The sequence below is a fragment of the Passer montanus genome, unplaced genomic scaffold, assembly GCF_014805655.1.
Source record: "Passer montanus isolate IOZ18808 unplaced genomic scaffold, ASM1480565v1 scaffold7, whole genome shotgun sequence".
Lineage (NCBI taxonomy): Eukaryota > Metazoa > Chordata > Aves > Passeriformes > Passeridae > Passer > Passer montanus.
In genome coordinates, this window is record NW_024372147.1 from 8,553,512 (window position 1) to 8,574,632 (window position 21,121).

General features: G+C 38.8%; 1 protein-coding gene across 1 annotated transcript in view; it reads left to right on the forward strand.

Moving 5' to 3' along the window:
* FREM1 (FRAS1 related extracellular matrix 1) overlaps positions 1-19,070 on the forward strand; it is a 58,013-nt gene extending 38,943 nt beyond the window's left edge. Inside the window, exons 26-36 of the mRNA XM_039729992.1 lie at positions 245-389; positions 2,766-2,895; positions 4,319-4,391; positions 5,264-5,413; positions 6,589-6,827; positions 7,539-7,586; positions 7,845-8,003; positions 8,192-8,317; positions 8,919-9,034; positions 16,214-16,299; positions 17,687-19,070. Of these exons, the coding sequence (XP_039585926.1) occupies positions 245-389; positions 2,766-2,895; positions 4,319-4,391; positions 5,264-5,413; positions 6,589-6,827; positions 7,539-7,586; positions 7,845-8,003; positions 8,192-8,317; positions 8,919-9,034; positions 16,214-16,299; positions 17,687-17,886 (1,472 nt within the window). The 3' untranslated portion in view covers positions 17,887-19,070. The remainder of the gene's footprint in view (positions 1-244; positions 390-2,765; positions 2,896-4,318; positions 4,392-5,263; positions 5,414-6,588; positions 6,828-7,538; positions 7,587-7,844; positions 8,004-8,191; positions 8,318-8,918; positions 9,035-16,213; positions 16,300-17,686) is intronic.
* Positions 19,071-21,121: the final 2,051 nt, after the last annotated feature.

The following is a 21,121-nucleotide window of genomic DNA, read 5'->3' on the forward strand; positions in this document are numbered from 1 at the left end:
GAAACTTTTTTATTTCTATCAAGAAATAAAAGATTAATATTGAACTTGGCCTCTTGATAAACAGGTTACACATAAAGAAATTGGCAGGGGTTTATAATGAAGACATGTTGCTGCTTAGCTATAAACTTGCATTTCTCCAAGTTCAGATTCTCAACAAAAAGAAAAGTTGAAAAGAGTTTATATGACCTACATGGTTCTTATTAGCAGGCTTTTGGTTCACCTGCATGTAACTTGTCTTTCCTAGGTGGATTCATTCAGGAAAGATTTAGCCAAAAGGATTTAAACAGCAAAATCATACTTTATGTCATCAACAAATCGCGAGAAGTAAATTCAGACAGCTTGGAGTTTCGAGTGACAGATGCCAGTGGAAACTCTGCGGCACCCCAAAGGTAGCGCCGCTCCTTGGTGACATGGGCTGTGCTGCACTGTGCTTGTCTCCCCTCAGGGCAAATGGACACTTGTGGGCTTGAAGCCATGCAGACATGGGCCCAGCTACAACTCAGCCTGCCATTGCTGTTGTTGGAGTAGAGAAGGTTTTTTCCCCTCAAGAAGGTGAATCCTTCTTGAAGCCTTCTTGAAGCTCAACAAGGGTTGAGCTCCAGGTTAGACTGTGTCACAGCTGTCAAGGGCCTTCAGGGCTTCACTGGAAAACATAGTGCATTTTGTGGGGTTGGGCATTTGGAGATCTGAGATGCTGTGTGCTGAAGGGTGGGACTACTGCTTCATGAACATGGTCTTGCAGCTGCAGGTCTCTTGCCCTTAGCTGATGGCAGTGCATTTTTCACAAGCTTGAGATTACAGTGTAAGAGATGCTCTCAAATGACAAAGTTATTAGTTAAAAGAGTACTGAAAGAAGGTGGAGAGCACACAGCACCTTCTTTGTCATCCACTGCATGTGTGAGGCATACTATCCTATATCTCCTTGTGACATACCATAAGCTTCATGTAGAAAAATTAGAATATCATGCAAACTGGGCTTTGATGATAAAAGCCAGAAGTGTGAGTAGCTCTTTAGCAGATGCAAAGGTTCTTTTTATTCCTGAAAATAGGGCTGAGTGTTCAACCAACTTATTTAATCAGAGGGGAAAAAAACCACAACCAAATCAAACAAAAAAAAAAAAAACCACCCCAAAAACCAAAAAACAGACAAACAGAAAAACCCCAAAATCCCACCAAAAAAACCCCAGAAAAGATAATATGCTGTTTCTGGGCTAAACTGGCTACTCACAAACCAGGACTCATGGTGAAGAAAGAGAAGCAGAGAGCTGTACCCAAGGGCAGAGCACTTCTCTGCACACTGGAGAGAGAACAGGGACTGAGCTGAGCTGGAGGCAGCATTTAGGCAGTTATGTGCTGTGCCAAAAGATGTCCCCATACACAAACACATCTGAGCATGGACAGCCCAGCTGCTTGGTGCTGGCTTGCAGATGAAAAATCACCATTATGTGATGCCACTTCTCATGGGAAAATGCAACTCCTTGTAAATGAATGGCAATACTTAGCACAGTTTTAGGAGAAGAGCAAAAGATGAAAAATCACCATTATATGATGCCACTTCTCATCACATGGGATGAGAAGTGGCATCACATGGGAAAATGCAACTCCTTGTAAATGAATGGCAATACTTAGCACAGTTTTAGGAGAAGAGCAAAGAAAAAACTCTAGTCTTGCAGAAAATAGGTGTTTCACTGAAGTTATCTGCTATGAAAGTTATCTGCTAGACCAAAGGAGAATTTTAGTGAAAAAATAGCATTTTAATATTGGATTGAAAAGCTTGTGAGGTATTTTTTCAATTTAAAGTATTTATCATCTCATGATCACTGGTTCAAAATACACAATTTATTGTTCATGTCCCAGCTTTTATTTGAACACTGCTGGACTACATCTGGCACATCCATCTTCTTTAGCAAAAGTAAAGAAAATCAGCTTCTAAATGGGTTTCCCACAAAATTAACATGAGAGGATAGAGGAGAACAGGAGGAAACTTCCGCTAGTGATAGAGCTAGTCAGCTGTGAAAGGCCTAGAAGTTTGTTTTAGTAAAGTTCAAATTGTAAATAGCTCAGCTCATCCATCCTTCTCTGACTCTCACTATTCTTTATTACACCTTTAAAAAGGGAAAGATCTTTACTGGTGATCCCATGCAGCACACAGTCTTCTGAGGTTCAGATACTGCCCCACCCTCCATTAAAAATTCTAAAATTCAGTGTATAAGACACCTGGAATGAGACAAAGAAAAGGATGAAGAGTGAAGTGTGAAGAGTACTAAAGTAAGGGAAGGAGAGAAGGCCCTTGCACAGAGGCAGAAAAGTCCTAGAGCATACTCTGTGTGCTACAGGAGGAGAGATAGAGGATAGATGAAGGCAGATGGGTAGAAAGGAGGATATTGCTAAGAAAAGACTGAGGAGTGAGAGTGTAATAAAACTGCAAGGCTAAAGGGAACCAGGATAAACAGTGATATCTTGTCTTGGCCTATTGTTGTTATGGACAAAATGCTCTTAAAATTACTGCAGAATCCCTCTGGCTGTAAAACAGGCTCAAATGTGGCTTAGGGTACATCAGGGCTGGTCTGGAAGATTTATTACTGCCTCTTCCTAATCAGTTAAATCACACAAATATGTTGATTTGGAGACGGAGACTCAGTATGTGTATTGGCTAAATCAGCAGTCAGGAGAGAAGGCTCCTCACACAGCCCCTGAGCAGCAGGGGCTGGGGGTGGCTGGCCAGGTGGCTTTGCTCTAAACTCACATTCCTTTCTCTCCCACAGGCTGGAGCTACGGTGGTCTCAAATTGAAATGTTACAGACTGAATATGAGGTGTGTGAAAACACAGGAGTGATGTCTCTGAAAATCACCAGGGCAGGATACTTGGGGGAGTCTGCCTTTATAACTGTGAAGGTAAAGCCAAAAGCCAACCACCTAACTTAATTATAATAAGTGCAGCCTGTTATTTTATTCCTCAGATGCAAATATAATTCAATAATCATCAAAGAGGCCATATGATTTAATCCATACTTACTGGGACATTGTCCTTGCTACTACAGATGGCTGAAACACTTCTGACAAAATTTCTTGAGTTTTAAGTAGAAATGCTAATTAACCAAACCTGGAATGTTTTGGAGCAGTATTTCAGTTTTGAGGAAAAAACAGAGCAGGCAGTTTCCTTTGGCGCTGTGCTCAGAAGCTTGGTTTCCAGGATCTGCCACTTTAAAATCCAGGTTTTGGGCAATCTGGGGCCTTGGGGCTTTTGTTTTGCCTTCTCAGGCTGGAGGAGCCCAGGAAGTATAGGTACCACAACTGCCATGGCAGCCTTCCCCATTCACCTCCTACTGCCCACAGCTGAGGGCTGTAGGTATATACCTTCCCTGTACCCTCAATGACTGCCTCTGTGTTATGTCAAAACGACTAGACTGAAAGCTGCAGGCTGTAATTTTTTAAAACAGGTTTTGTGCAACTTGCCTTCACAAATTTTATCATTCTTCATAAAATGGAAATTTCAGAATTTTATCAGGTCCCCTTGCTAGAGAAATACCATTTCCCCCACCCCCCACCCCTCCAGCTTCTCATGATTACAGCACTAATAAGAAACATAATTTTGATTTTTCTTCTACAGAAATTAGTGCGAATTTTGCTAATGATGCCCTCAGGGGCCATCTTGTCCTACCCTTCACAGACTCTGTTGATTCTACTGCAGCAGTTACTTGCAGAAAGAGACCAGTGAACTTGATTCCAGCATCAGGAGCTGGAACACATACACTGTGTGGAAACTGGTGTCCTCTGGTGCCTCCTATGAAAATTCAGGGAGGTCCTGGAATCACTATATTTACATGTGTAGGGTTCACATCTATCCTAATGGGTATTTGGGAGTGACAGAAGGCTCTGTGTGAAAAAGCTTCTTTCAAGATATCACAAAGGGCCAAATAGGAAAATGTGGCCAAGTTGCTGCTGCTCCCTTTGAGACGACAGGATGTGCTTTTCCAGCAGCCAGGTATGACAGGGTCCCCAGGCATGGTGAACAGCAGTGTAACCTGGTGTTGTCAAATAGCAATCTCAGAGGTGAATGAGCAATATTATAAGATAGGGTTGTTTTTTGCTTTGTTTTTTTAAATGATACATTTTTTTAAGCCATGAGCAAGAACAGAATGACAGTTGCACAGAAGAAGGTTTATTCTTCAGGTCTTTATCATTTTTTCCACCCTGAGTATATGTATGGGTTGGCCTGTCTATTTGAGATGTGCAAAGAACCTTCAGCATGCAGCAGAATGCAGTGCTTTGGTGAAATGGGTCACAGCATAGTATCTACTGTTTGATTTCTTCTCAGGTCAATGAAATGTCTGCTAGGTTGGGAAAGGACTTCACAGTGACTCCCTCCAAGCTTGTTCAGTTTGATCCAGGTATGAAATAGTGCACTGAGTAACTCTAAAATTAATTCACTGATTTTGGAAGAGTAACCTCTTGCTTTGGAGAGTGCAATCTATTACATATCTGTAGCTAGAGAAGCTGAATAGTATTTAAGACTTGGGCTCATTTTATGGAAGTGCTGTAGGCTTCTTTAGTGAATTGGAATTATTATTATTTAGTGTAAGATTGCCTATGGTCTTTTACTTTGGTTAAAATATCAAAAGTGCTGAAATTATGTCTCCTAATCTCCTAACAACTAGTCTGGATAGGACTCACCCTCAGCTGATCTGTGGGATGCTTTAAAGACTTCAGTCATTATAGGTAAGGTCCAGGACACAGGTTAAATTTAGACAAAACTGAGAACAACTTAGGTTATTCAAGGTGTCCAAGCCTGTTTTTCATTCAAATACAATCCTGAAGCTACCCAGTAAAGACAAGGAAACAAGAAAAAACAATGGTAAAAGGTTGCACTTCAATCTAACATGATTTTTGATCCATTTGCAGGTATTTTAAATAACAGTTCCATCTTTAAAGTTAAACTTTTCAGATACAAACTCTATGATACATTTTCTCTTGAAAATTGCAGTGGAAGTCCTAAATCTATGTATTGCAGTGCAATTTAGCACATTTACAGCAGCTTTTTGTTACAGTGTATGCACTTCGACTGAATCATCATTGCCCAGGAACAAATTCAAACTTAATGTTATTTGGAAGACCAGCAGGAATCCAGTCAGTCAGTAGGAGCACAATAGCATACACAATCTACTCCACTCCAGCTGCAGACATGTTAATTAATCTATTTGTTTGACACCCTGATTGATTGAAATAGCACTTAAAGAGTAATTAAAATGTTTATTTCTGTTAGGAGTGTCAACCAAGATGTGGAATATAGCAATTACCTATGACGGATTAGAGGAAGATGATGAAGTCTTTGAAGTAGTTCTGAACTCCCCTGTGAATGCTGTTCTTGGCACACGGACAAAAGCTGTAGTGAAAATTTTGGACTCTAAAGGAGGTATCTCTTTTGATCTTTGTGACTAAGAAGGTGGGACAATCTTGGCTGAGTAGCTACCTATTTTCAGCCACGAGTTGCTCCTAACATTCACCATTAGATCAAACTGCCTAATTTATTTTTAGAGAAAACAGGCTTGACACTTGCAGGCCCTTTATTCTCTCACACAATCATATGCATCCTCTTAGGAAATACAGCATAAGAAAAACAACAAGCACAAAATGAGAAAAGTGCCAGGAAAGAAACCACTTTTCATAACAACATGAGTTCAGTTCACATTTATTAAAGTGGGAAAAACTGGTTTTAGATCCATTAGATGTTTTTCCCAGTTACTATTTAGTTACACATGCTTTAAAAGAGATTTACTTTCCTCTCAAAAAAGAAATGTAGCAAATTAACCCATCTCTCAGCAATATATTTTCCAATGCTTAAAAAGCACAGTCCACAACTTCACAGCAAATAGTTTAGTCTTTGAAGACTGCATTATCATTATGTTTTTCAGTGATCAAATGTGGAGTGTCTGAAATCAGATCAAAAAGAAGGCAACTCTAGAAACAGAAATATAGGAAAACAGTAGAAAACTAGAAATAACTAGTAAAGAAGCTGCAGCCTCTGACCACTGAAGAGTGTTTCTTCTTCTGGTGTTTGGTGAAACAATATTTAAAATATCCACATTGCAGTGAATTAGGCTTCATGTTACAAAAAGCCCCTTTAAAATTTCTGATTTGTTTTCTCCTAAATATTCCTAGTGTAAATCAGGACTTAACTGACACAGTGACTTCATTGAAACAACAGTATCCTAGATTTCAAAGAAGAAGTTTCTCGGGGGATGATGGAAGTATCATCAGTGGTAGTTAAAGAGATCTGTATATTCATGGCCAAAAAACTCAGCACTTCAAAGCCCAGTATAAAAATTAAAGCAGATGCTTGGTTGAAATTCTGACCTGTGGGTAGACAGGTGCATCACATATAAAATCTTACTTATAAAAATAGTAGCTGCAGTTATAGTCATAGATAACCCCAGAAACAAGGGTGACTGAACAAACAGCAAATCAACTACTTCAAGTGAAAGAATCATCCAGCTTTTAAGGACAAGCTGTTTATGTGCCCATGTCAACATGACCAGTTATTTGCTCATGCAGTTAGAGCTGACCATCTGCCATTTTTTATACTTTCAGGTCAATGCAGCTATTCCCGTTCTTCTGGCCAAAGCAAGCATGACTTCTGGGGAAGAGGCACGCTCTTTCCAGCTTCCTCGGGCTCCTCATCACCTTCCAGGCCTGGCAATGTTTCCTTGGAAGGGATCCCACTGCTTCCTTCCAAAGGGAAGAGGGAGCATGGAGGGGATCTGTGGCAGGAGCACAGCTTGGCAAATCGGTCAAAGACCAGGCTGAGAGCAACTGGAAATGGCAGAATAGTAAGACACTTCCGTAGTTCAGTGATGAACTGATTTGTGAATTTTTTGTGATGTGATATCTTCATTTAACTGTCACTTTTGTAGCAATTCTATCTGACCATACAATAACTATAAACTACATGAGTTTGCTTTGAGTCAGACCTGGGGACTATTTAAAAAAACTGTAAGGAAAAAGCCAAAACCAAACCAAACATTTTGAGGATCCCGGTAAGCAAGAGAGGAATAAAATAAAGACTTGGGGGAGGAAACAGGCATGAAGCAATTTCAGCAATTATGAAACTTCCAATCTTATAAAAATTATGGGTAAGTTAGAAGTTGGTGGAACCAGGCAAATGTACAGAAGCTGTGCATCTGGTACTGAAGATATAAAGCTGAAAATACTGTCAGTTTACATAGGGAATAGTTATTTAAACCTTGTCCACTGATTCTCCTGCTTAAGCTATTGATTTAGCTAGGTATTTAGTAACTTTCTGCTATTGTGACCTTAAAAGTTACTGGAATCTGGTTTTATGAACACTGAGCATTACGCTTGTAATTTGAGCTTTTTAATGGCTCCTTTCAGAAATTATATGTTTCTATACTAAAAGAGAAAGCATGAACCAAGACATGCTCTGCATGATGTATAACCTAGTAGTAAGTGTTACATAAATTCTTCTTGTTTCTATAATACATGAATATACCCATCTCATTATGCTGTTTTACATTTTTCAGGTTCATCCTTCATCTGTATTTAGAAATGAAACAGATGTGATTTTCAAAGTAAGAGTATTATGGATATTGGTTGGATATTTCCATGATCTCTTTCTGATTCTGCTCTTTCCAGGCTTTATCACTCCTAATAATTTGTTATGTCTAATACTTTATTTTTCTATCTTTCTTTTTAATTGGTGTAATTTCCCTTGATTTATGATAATTTGTATAATAATTAATTTTTATTATTTTAATTTAGTTTATTTAAGAGCTGCTTGTAACCCTCTCTTTTCTTCTCCCGTTCTTGTGTGATACTGTAAAATGAAGTATCACGGGATTGTTTCGCTCAAAATAGAGGATGACACCTCCTCAGCTGAAACCAACAAGAAGGCACAACCAGAGATAAATGTAATCTCCTCTAGGAAAACAGAAATCCCACTGGCTGATAAGGCAGAACTTGCAGCTGAACCAAGATCAAGACATAAGGTATGAGACATTTTCCATGGGCATTTTCACCATCTGTTTTCAGTTGTGTTGTTTTCCAAAATGATTTAACACCTAGAAGAGTTTTCATGGCATACAATTTTAATATAAGATCTAATCAATCTGTTTCATTTTACTTGTTTTGTGTAATTATTGTCCTCAAATGTTCAAATGACATTTTCTCTTTCCAGGACTATAACTCTTTTCAAAAGGCTTGTACACCAGATTTAAAGGGTCTCTTGCATTATGAAGAGAGCACACAGAAGTTATTTCAGTGTGATGGGATATCATGGACATTCTGGAATTCCCAAAGTAAGGTAAAAATGTAGCCATTTGTAGGTATCTATGTCAGAGCATGGAGTCTATGATTGGTGATGCCCTAAAGAAGAGGACCTACCTGCATCTGTTATTTACTTGAACAGGGCATAAATGTTATCCAGATTCAGGTTTGCTTTCAGCAGAAACAAAATTTTCCCAGGAATATGATGAAGACTTGACTCAAAGGCTGTGGTTGCCTTTTCTCTCTGTCATCCACAGGTGCTCCTGGATAAACCACATGAGCACTAGTGCTGTGGTGCTTGTGATGATGGGAGCATAACACAGTCAGTGAATGAAGTCTGTGGGAGAATACGTGGAATTTAGTAAAATAAACTTACTTAGGTATTCTGTAAACATACGTTCCCCCCACCACTTAAGATGTCATGCTGAATTTTGTTGCACTGCCTTCCCTGTACAGACTACAGGAGACAGAAAATGGTGTCCAAACTAATATAAAATCTTTAGAGGATTTTTATCTTTTAAGCAATGGTGTAGCTTTATTTATAGACACCAAAGTCCGTGGTTTAATTCTGGACACTACTGCACAGACTATCTGTGCGTAGACAGAAGTCTGTTTTACCTCTTCCTTTTCTATTTTAGGAGGTAACTATGAAGAGATGTCCCTCTGGATGGACTTATCATGAGAGCAGCTGCTACTTCCTGGTAGTGAATCATAAGGTCACCTGGAACACTGCTGCTCGGGCTTGCAGAGAACAGTAAGAGACCATCATCCATTTGCTGTGCACTGCTGTTGCCCTGAGCTGAATGCTGCTCTTGAGACCAAATTTATTTGGATAAGCCCAGCTTTCGCTGCTCTGCACAGCTCCCCCCAAAAATTGTACAAATCCTGGGATTCAAACACAGTGGATGATAGAAATATTAGTCTCATAATGCTTCAGGAGGTGATGCTATCTTAATCACAGCATGAATTCGCAAAGCTGTCCATCTGCAGTGAGGATACTTTCCTAATTTAGGGAGAGTTAGTTTGGGAGAAGAGAAACTCGGAGTCAGTAGAGACTCAGAATTTAATCCTGTCTTACCCACCACTTCCTTGGCACTACCTTCTCTTGATATAGCAATGGTAAAATATTGCCAGCTCCTGTGTGCCTCACTGTATTCTTCTGAAAATGTAGCTTTGAAGATTCTGTAACTATTTGAATACTTTATATTCAATTTAATAGTACCTTTCTGACTTTTTAAGGAAATACAACAGCAATAACAATAATGACAACCATAATAATAATTGTTGTCAGAAAGTAGGCGATAAAAAACCTGCCAGTCTTGTTTTCTGGATACATGCTTTGAGATTTTGGCTTTAGGGGTATTAGGTTAGCACTGGAAAGAATGCTAGCCATGGTATCTTGAAGCTTGTCCAAGGATAGGCATGCTCTGTACCTTGTCCTGAATTGTGAGCACCAGGTTGAAAATCAATCTGAAAACTAGGAAAGGCTTAAACAGACCTCTCCATCAGTCCAGACCTCTCCATTACTCCAAAGGAAAATTGAAAGAGGGAAGAGTGGGAAATGATAGAAACAGAGTATGTTCCATAAGTAATGGAAGGACATGCTGAACAGTGAATCATGGCCAAGCATGCATAACAAGCATTGATTCATTCCACTTAGTTATGCCAGAATATGTTGCCTTGGCAACAGGCAAAAGAAAAGTCTTGATACTACTACCTCCCAGCTGATGGAAGATATTCTTTACTAAAATGTAAATGTTATGTCCTCTTGTGAGCTGACCCTAAATATTGTGCTATTAATTGGTTCACTTACAATTTCAGCTCTTAAATTTTTTTGTTATTATCTACTTTTATTATGCTACTTGTTAACAAATAAAGCCATAAACTGTGAATATTTTCATATTTTTTTCTGAAGGCTTCAACAGTGAATTGATCTCTTGGAACCATATGTCACTATCCCGGGAGGTTTTTCCTATCTTCTAAAAGAGTGTGGTCTTTGTGACCCATATTTTTTGTAGGTGGTAGCTTCTTGATAGTGTGCAATGTAGACATCAAACGGAATAAAAGTAAATAAATGTAAACAACAGTAACTAAAGGACAGGGTTAAAAAAAGCTACACAGAAAATCAAGGCATATCACTGAATCCAAAAGGAAATGAATCCTAGGACAGTGCTAATTCAATTAATGTTATACTAGCATAGACTAAGGAAGATTTATCCCAGTAAATGAAGTACTCCTTGCCTCCATCTGGAACTGATTTACAAAAGTACAGCTCCAGGAACACGCTAAAATGTGGTAAAATAACATAACTTATTAAATTTTATTTTGTGCTTTTCCCCAGCTCCTCTGGCAATCATCACCACCACTAATTGTGGTGTTTCTCCTATTAATACTGATTCTATTGACATTTAAACGTTTCCAACAGGGAAATAAAACTACCATGGAGGTCAGTCCTCAATTTTCAATAGATCAAACAAACTGGATATTGAATGAAAATATTAGAATTTACTTTCAGTAAATCAGCCAACTTCCATAAAAAAAGAATAATTTTTTTACTACTACAAAAATGGCATAATTTTAAGCTCCTATTCATTTGTCTTGCTAGAATTTTTCTATTATGCAGAACAGAGAAAAAAGCCCAAGCATTGTTGAAGTTGATTCACTACCTACCCCTACCCTACCCTTTTTGAGACAATCTTATAATCTTGACATGATGGACTTGGGAACAGGCTATACAAAAAGTATACAGAAGTAGGCAGGCTGAAAAGCGTCTGGACAAGGGCCACAAAGTTGATCAAAGGACAGTAAAGCTTGCCATGTGAAGAAAGAAGGCATAGGTGAGCATCTATCACCATATTTTGATATTTAGAGGGTGGCTAAGAAGAGGATGGAGATTCCCTTTTTACAAGGAGTCACATAGAAAAGATGAACAGCTACAGGAACAAGTTATTCCTGGAAAGATTCCAAGTACACACAAGGGAAAGTTTTTTTCACAATGAGATCAGTTAGAAGACTCTCCCCAGGGAGACAGTAGATTCCCCAACATCACACACTTTTAAGGTTTAGCTAGACAGACAGTGCTGGCCCATCTTGTCTGGACTGTCCTTTTGCCCAGAAAAGTTGGAATCAGGTGATCCTTGCAGTTCCTTCCAACATGGTAGTCTATGATTCTATTCCATCACAGTAATGCTATCAATTTATTGTGCAAGCAGTTGTTGTTGGACATAAGTACATATGCATGGGCTAATGCAGGCCTATTTGAGTTTCTATTGATATACATTGTGTCCATCTTTTACAGGTGGTATACAACACTATTCTTTAGTTTCCATGTTTGGGGTAGAAGCAGACAGAAATATGTGCTTGTCTTGATGCAAGTTTCTATATATCATGGGGGAATGGGAAATCTCAGTTAATTGCTGTGAAAATCTTGTGCTGTTTCTAACCCTTCTCCAATTCATTGGAGAGAAAGGTGGTTTAAGAACTCATTTCTCTAGCTTTGTTTGTATGCATGAAGAGACTCTTGGCAACGGGAAGAGAAGCATCTGGGGGATATTATGGCTGAGTGATCCCACAGCAGTCTGATTTAGAAGCAATTTTGATGATTTATGCCACAGCTCTTGTTTATCCAATAGGAACATGTCCTGCCCAAGGGTCAGTACAGCAGGGCTCACTTGTGTGTGAGATTTTTTTCACTGCTGCCACTGAAGGGATGGAAGAACTGCATATATAGAACCCACAGTTATGTCTTTTGCCTTTTTAGTCATATTATGCCTTTGTCTTTTTTGAACACTTAATTAAAGCTCAAATATTATTAGATTTCACGTCCTTTATTGCTAGCTGGGTAAGGCAGGTCATGTTATTTTGTTTGATGGTATTATATCAGCTACATGTGGCCCTAGTCCTTTGGAATTACAGGCAGAACCATGTCTAAAGTAATAGATTAGATCCTTCATGATGGGTCAGTGTTCCTTAGTGCAAAGCAGGACAGCAGCCCCCTTCTAGTACTGATTCTCTAAGAGACTGGTTTAACTCATACTATTGTGTGTGACTCCAGCAGAGGGATCCAGGTACCTAGAGTAATTTTAAAGGCTTTGTGTATGCTGTCTGGCTTTCAACTGCCAGTCGGGAAGTGCAGGGCTCCTGCAAGCTCTGCATCATGTCTGCCACTCTCATCTGAATGTTCTGAATGATAGGGGGTGTTGTAAGCAACACTAGACACCAATTTCACGGCATCAGAATAACTCCCTAGGTGACCAAACAAAAGACTGAGATAAGCACAGTCTTTCAGTCACCCCCCACACCCTTCAACATCAGTATACAACACAGATTTACTACAGCAGTTCAAATAAAATGTTGTGTCCCATGGAGACCTTCATACTCAGTCAAGTGTGCTTTTACCAATGTTAAATTTACCAAAGTGGTACAAGACTTTTAAATGTATCAGACAATTTGATGTAAAATCAGTAAAGTCTTTGTGCTAAGTATTTTCCAAATAATATTTCAAGGTTAATAGCTACCCAAAATATTTCCCTAATTTGTGCAACTGGATAAAGTATGCTCTTGACTCAATAACAAAAATTATAAAGCACGCAGGAACAATTTTAAATGGATGGTTTAGCACAGAAAAAAGTGGTGTGTCGGGGTTTGTTGTGGCTTCTTTTGCTTGGTGTTTGTTTGTTTGTTTTTGGTTTTGTTTGGGTTCTTTCCCTAATAGGGCATTATAACCCCTTATCTTGACTAATTTACATTAGGAAGTGTTAGATGCACACTCCATAAATAACATTATCTTGTAAATTCCAGTGTCTGATCCTATGCCTCAAGATTCAGTGAGTAACATTATGGAAGTGCTATGTTCTTTCATTTCCCTAAAATATATAACCCCCCCTAAACAGGTACAACCATTGGAGCAGTTGTTCTCTCTTCAGTAATGTGCTTATGAAGCTGTACTTATAGAGAAAAGATTAGATTACATTATAGTTATTGTAGTGCTTTCCTTTCACAGTGATGAATCTCTCCTGGTACATGGATTGAAGTCTGAAACTGTTATTGCTCAGACTATGCCTGTATGTCATAAATGATGGAGCAGTTACTGACACATATTGAATGCTTTTTGGTGCATGATGCTTTATGCTCACCTAAAGTAAATCACTTAGGTCCTGGGTTTTGAGTGTCCTTAAGCAGAAGTCAGACAAAAAGCTCTATTTTTGTTCTGGTTCACCTAGTAGTGATACCACAGAAACTGCTGTGCAAACCTCTTCTCAGGTCCATTTTGTCAGTGCAACCACAATCACTGGGAGGCAGAATGGAATCCTGCTGCTGAACCACTTAGCCTGAATTAATTCAGGACACCCTGAATTAACTATGCCTGCTCTCCTGGACTCTGTCTGTAGAAGAAGATGGAGTATGAAAATTCCCAACAGTGTTTGTCAGTGTAACAGTTTTGTTCCTAGCTCACTGGAGATTCTGTGCCTGGCAGATTTGCCCAGAAGGGTGGAAGCCTGTCACCCTTGGGACACGTCTCACCCTGATGAGAGGCACAGCTGAAGATTGGCTGACTGCACCTTCACTGGGTGCACTTTTGGGGGACTCTGCCACAGTGGGTGCACAATCCTGACCCCAACTAGACAGTTCTGAGGCTGTTCTGCCAAACCTCTAGGTGAGGAGAGTGTACACAGGTGTCAGTGTGAACCTTCACATGCTGTTCTCTGGTGGCCCAGGAACTCAGAGTGCCCCTGATGGGCCTGCTGTTACTGCACGGTGCCTGCCCCAGGACAGCTGAGACTGCACAGGTAAGGGCTAACACCCAGCTGACCTGCTGACCTTGGCAGATCCACAGTGCAGCATGGAGCAGAGGCCAACTCCATCCCCCAGCTGCCTTGGTTGCCCTGCAGGGATAATGGAGGAGGACTTCGCAGCAGGAGCATCCCCCTCAGAAACACAATGAATTTATTTCATATCCTGGCCCTGTGGGCCCAGATTAAGGAATGGTCCAGATTTTGTGCAGTAGGGACTGTGCAGAATATTGTGTACTACTACTTTGTATTATTCTCATGTAAATTTTTCCTGCTTCCCTAATTTGTATGGAATCATATGGAATCCATGGGGTCAGTACTCTTAGAAGACATACAGGGCAATTATGGGAATGGAGCTCCAGGCATGGACCTCTAACTAGGCAGCATGCTTAATGGTGGGATTTCACTCTAACATCTGCTTATGGTCTCCATAGTGAGCTCAAGTCTGCCATGCCATTCTTCAGGCCTGGTTGCTGCCCCAGCTCTTAAAGAAGACAGTCATCACTTCATCTGGAGCAATAGTGATCTTCTGTCTCTGTTATCTGGCAAAAGTAATGGAAATCCTTACAATAGCATTTACTTATTATGATAGAAAAGTTTTTTTGCTCTCTTAAAATGTTTTTATGAACAGTGTTGTTTGCTCTAGCCCTATCAACTGTCACCCAGAATATTCTGGGAGGCTGAAGGGGTTGGCATCACTCTTAGACTGAGCAGCAGTCAGAAATATGGGACAAAAGGAATGCCAGCACCCGAGGTTCAGCACCAGCGGGATGGCAACACTAGGTGTGACATGTAAAAAAAGGTGATATATCAATGCAGACACAAAGAGGGATAAATAAAAAAGTGGAGCCGCTGATGGCTGACAGTTCCCAGCAAATGTGAAGAATGACATTTGTCTCTTAATACCTAAAGATTTAGCCTGATCTCTAAATGGCTTAAAAGTAGCCTGCTGGTGCTTGTAAGTTTGGTACTGATTGGAAGACTTGTTAGTGGCATGGCCACTCAGTGGTTAGGGTTTGCAAATCCTCCTTTGGAGCTGGCATACTACAAGTACAAATGCAGAGCAGAGCTTATGCATTGACTTAATTCAGAAATTCTGCTTAATACAAACCACAGCTTCTCTCCAATCTGAACAAAATGCGTAGTCACTGCAAACAATCCTCTGAAGAATGCGCTGCTTTTCAGACACCAAATTTCTTGTGATGAACAACTGGGGGAACCCATGAGATACCTGCATTTACTGAGTGCAGGTTCACAGGAGGATGGAGAACCAGAACATCTCAGCTGAAACTCAAAACTGAAAAGGATGAAAATGCAGAAAATAAAGGGTTGGGATAGAGGGAGAGGAAGGAAATGGAAGGGGTGAATGATATAACAACCCAAATGTTGATTTTAGAAGATGTGTGTGTAACTGTGACAGGGGAGATTTAGATTAGATAGCGTGAGAAGGTTCTTCATTCAGACGGTGGTGGTTGGGCACAGCCTCCCCAGGGTGGCAGTCACAGCACCAACCTGACAGAGTTCAAGTGTTGGGACAATGGTCTCAGGCTGATTTTGTGGTTCTTGGGGCTGTCATGTGCAGGGCAAATAGTTAGATTTTGATGGTCTTTGTCAGTCTCTTCCTACTCAGGACATTCTATGATTTTTGTGATTCTATGATTACTTCTTAGAACAATATTACCACTTAAATTTATTATTCAAAGCTTCAGTATTGTCAAAACACAGTTTTAAAAATATATCTCCTGCTCTACTATCAAATAGATGAAGTCATATCTTTCAGTGGTTTGGATGTAGGAAGTTGGTTTTCAGTGTAGGAAGTTAAGGTATCAATAAGTGTGCCCAGGTTAAAACACAGTTTGTGAGTATGAGGCACATATTTCCTGTGTGTGTTTCCTTCAGTTGCCAAGCTGATTTAATTTTTCTGTTAGAAAAACCAGACTAGGGCTTTGGTTCCTCCTCAGGTAATCCACAATTTTAAGACTTCATGTCATTATTCCTTCATGCCAGTAAGTTGTGGTTTTCCTGTGACTCATTATTTATATGCTTTATACTAGAATCAACACCCATTGTTGATAAGTTGATGGGAGCTGTCTGTCACTCTGTGGAATGCTAATTACTCTGCCCTCTCTCATTGAGCTTAGGTACCTGGGGAGTCTAACAAGTGTAGCTAATGAACAACACATGCAGTGGCTGTGGGACTTCAGTGGGAAGATGCCCTTTTGGATAGGTAAGTATATTGGCTGCAAGTCCCCTCTGCAGACTGCAGTTCCTGTACATGCTGAAAAGCAGAAAGTGCTGTAGCAGTTCAAGCCCAGCTTTCAAACACTGTATTGTTCTCAAATTTCTGCTGCTTTTATTATTTCAGTGCAAGGCATAAACCAAAAAGCCATCATTTACCTGGTTACTTTTATAAGTCTTTATCAAAAAGAAGTGTTTATCATGATGTCTGTTGCTAGACTGATTTTGTCTTGAAACCTTTCCTATTTTGCTACATGCTGATAAAAACAGTTCTGGTGCAGCTCCTACAATTTTGTTTATCTCATCTTTCTTTCAACTGATACTTTATTTATCCCTAATTTAGCTTTTTCTTTTTATTTTAACTTAGATAACTATTTGTGTTACTCCTAATTTAATGGTGTTGTCTGATGTCAGAAATCTTATGAATTAATTAGATTAATTAAATTAATTAAAGCTAAAAAACATTTCATCATATCATTTCAAATTTAGTTACTTCTTACTAGGCACTTAACATTTAATGAGAAATGGAAAGAGTTTGGATAGGTCTTAGTACCTCCTTTCTGTGAATGACTGCCTTAGCTCATATACTAGTGCTACTGCTTTTTTCTAGCCCTTCTTGTTTCTGCTATGCTGTCCTCATAGTTGTTCTTTCTCTCTGATTCTGAACTGCAATTATCACCTCTTAATAATTTGCTGAGACCTACTAGGTATACTGAATTGAAAAATACAGTTAGTTTTGGATCATGTTTAATGGTATCATAATTCTGTTAACTTGAAAGAAATAAATTTATTTGACAAAGATAAAGACTAAAAGATTCTTATGCCAATTTTCTTATTTTAGTCTCTCATAAGAAGACAGATCATGTCTGAAATTATTCTATGCCTATTGGTCTTAGCAACTCAGAGGCTAGGGGAAAAGATATGTTTTATATTGTACTAATTAACCCAAACCAATTTTACAACTGCTAATTTAAACAGTGTAAATCAGGTTCACAAAGATCTGCACAATTTTTTATTCAGCAGAAATCTGAAGGCATCTGATGCTGCCCAGACTCCTTTCTATTTCAAGTATCAAAAGACAAACCTATGAGGTCACAGATATGTAATAGATGAAAGAGAAAAAAACATTTTAGAAATGCACTGTTGTGTAGAAGTGTACAGTACTTTATTCATATGGCACTAACTGTGATTCAAGTGGACTAACTAAATCCTAAATTGTGTTTTGCTTGTGTTCTACCAGATGTTTTCTTTTTCTCTCAGCATGCAACTGTATGCATTTTTAAATTAAGAACAACTTATAGAACAACTTGACTCTCTTGTCATCTGGCTACAGTGACAACAAACATCACTGATTTGGTCTTACTGAATTCACACAGGTTTGAATGACCAAGTCAATCCTGGACACTGGGAGTGGAACGGAGGAGAGCCTGTAACCTACACAAACTGGAGAAGAGGCTCCTACCACTTTCCAGTGAGAGGAAGAAATTGTGTATTTGTGCAGAAGCGAGGAAAAATGCAAGCAACTGACTGCAAGAAGGTCAAACCAAACAGCTATATATGTTCAAGAAAGTTGTAATGGATGGAGGATGCCTCTGAAAGAATATGGACATTCATGCTATTTCAGTATGCTAGCTGTATTAGAAAATCATTCTAATTATCAGCAAGGTTTATTTTATATGCTGCCAGGTGCAGATGCACTGGCCTCTAACCACGGTATAGAGATCAGCTGCAAAAACTAAGCCCGGGTTAAGGTTTTGAAATCTCCCCAATGACTTTGATCTGTCACTTACTCATAGTATTTTTATACCAAAGAGCTGGGTCTCAAGGCTTTCATCACTCTTCTGTGCAAAAGTAATTTTTCTTTAAAGAAAGTACCACATCAGTTGATTTGCTTTGCTCTTAAAGGAAGGGTTGTGAACTGCAGTTTTACCCTGCAGTCACAAAAAGAGGAATGCTGCTGGGGTTGGAAATGAGGGTAGACAGTTATCTAAAACCAGATCTTTTGGGTGATGATGTGAGAAATGTCATGTAAGCACTGGAGTTTGTTTGGTGGATACCCTAGTACATCTTACAAAAGTACCAATGGCTGGACATTGCCTGGTGACAGAGTACAAACAGGAGCAAAGCCTTGTATTTTTTCTACCTCCCAAAGCCAGCTTCAGAACCTAATGGATCTACCCACACAGAGTTGCATCTGTTTCACATTCCTAAGCAAAAATTTTCTTTTTTATTTTTTTTCCTGGAACTGCAGGATGGTGCTGTAATTTTTACTGTAATTAAATAATGGGACATCTCTAAATCAAATGTTATAGCAAATGATGATTTATTTAAAATGTTAGCTTAATCCTAGGATATTATCTGGGGATATTCACTGACACATGAGCATCAATAGGATTTATATGTGTGTATAAACCAATGTAATCGTGAGATATATTTTGTAGTACAGCAGCTATGGCTTTTGAAAAGTATTAATCTAAGTCCTTATTTGGGATTTGAGGCTTTTAAAAATAAATTTTAAAAATCCAGATTTATTTTTAAGAGAGGCTTAAAACGCAGCAATTAATATGAAAAACCAGCTGGCCAGAACTTATTATTTTAGAAAAATACGGTTGCACTATAACCATTTTGTAACATTATAGTAGACTTATATTTGACCTGTCAAAATCTTGCTTTTGGAAATTTTTACTGCCAGCCTTAAAATTACAAAAAAAAAACCAACCAAAAATCCCAACCAACCAACCAACCAACCAAAAACCCCCAAACAAACAAACAAATGAAAACACGAAACAAAACAGCAACAGCAACCAACCAAAAAAAAACAAAACCAAAAAATGAAATGAGGATCCAAGCATAGGCTTCCTAAAAAAAAAAAATTAAAGCTCCTCACAATAGGAGCCAGTGTGTGTGGCAGTTGGTTTGGAAGGGAGTAGGGCAAATTTGCCCTGCACCTATGAACTTTCATCCTTCCCATCTGCCCGCCTGCTGCCAGGAATTGATGCCCACTTTGCTCGTCTATTCAGCTAGCCTCTGGACCAATTTTGCAACAGAGCTGCAAAACCTCCTTCTCGGCTTCCTTGTCGCAATTTCTCTGTCCTGCAAGGGACAGACAGAGCAGAATCAACTCTCCACTCTGAGCTGAAGGACACTGTTTCAGGGCTTATATCTTCCTCTTCTTTGCCTCTGTCACACATAGGTTACTCATCCTTCCTCCTTGCCTGTGACAAGTTATATCAACACTTGAGCAGCTGAAGAGTCTTTGTATATAGGAAAGAACCTCCCTGAAAGGACTGTTGCCAATAAATATGGGTGCACTGCAGAATGAGAGAAAAAACATACTAGGGACAGAACCTCCTCACCTTTTTTCTTGCAATCAACAGATGCAGACAAAAAATATTTCCAGGATTTCTCTCAGATTTTTGATTTTTTTAAAGGTAATAATTATGAGACGTTTCTAGGCACTTTTGCTAGAAACTCCTTTGTTTAAGGAGTTTTCTATGTCAACTTGTTTCCAAACCAAGTACTCCTGAATACCTGGTGTTAGACATGATTTTATTCCTGAAAGTTTTCATTACAGAAAAAACCCCCAAAAAACAAAAAAAGAAACCCAGTTAAAAAGCACTCTCAGTATCTTTTAGCAATGTGCTCTGGAATTCCAGGGAAAATGGACAAAGACATAAACTTTTATTTCTTTAGGGCTTTTTTAAAATTAAAGATGTAGAATTTATTGGTGTACAATTATTGGTGCTAATTTGATAAAGCATATTGAGATTATTCAAATACCTCTCCCAAATATTTAATAAATTAATGATATCAACAGAGTGGGGATTTTGATAAAGGTGCTTGTTACTTGATCAGTAACTAATAAATGACTCATGCCATCTGACACAACAGTTACCTCAGGTTTGCTTTTGTGAGAGTAGGGGAAAATTTCCCTTTTCTATACTTCATTTGAACTACTTTAAAGTGATTTCAGCATATGAAGATTTCACTACAAAACAGATTTTTAGTTGTGCAAACTGCATGGGTTTACTGGCTTAGTTATATCTAGCACAATACACTAATTAAACTAAAATTCTTATATTGCAGAGCAAGTATATTTCTGCCCTGAAAGGGGCAGAAATAGATATGCTGAATTTTTTTCCAATACAATTAACTGTTCCAAACATTTAACTAATAAATTTTATTTTTCCTGTCCTTCAATAGGTATTTTTTCATAGATCTTTATATATTTTATTTTTATTATTAGATACTGGTGTTCAAAGAATGAAACATACTCAAATCAGAAAAAGCATAAATTTTTTTCTGTTGACATAGAAAATTATGAAATTTATTTTTTTCTGTTGACATAGAAAATTATGGCTTCTAAGAAGTTTAGTAATGGATGGGCCTACAGTCCTGAGGAGCTTAGGGGATTTTTTTAATCTTCAGTATTTTTGTATTAGATGCTGAGTAAACTGAGGAAAAATCAATATTTAGGGGATCAGCACTACAAGGAGCATTTCAAATGGCTGAAAGTAAGAAAAAGGAGCGTGTAAATTCTGGTGTCCACATATGGATGCCACCCTTTCTGAATAAACAAGTAAATCCACCAGAACTATCCATAAATCCATAGCCAAGAACCACAGAATCAAGATGCTAAGTGAAAAGAACCTAGCAGTTACCTTAGGTTTCTATACACCGATGGGCTGTGTGAGCACTGTGTGTGCTTGTCACTTTTAACCACTTTCACTCCCTGTCAAATATCTTTTAAATATGTCAAAATTTCAAACAAATTTGACAGGGAGGTAGTTAACTCAAAGCCAATGGTTGTG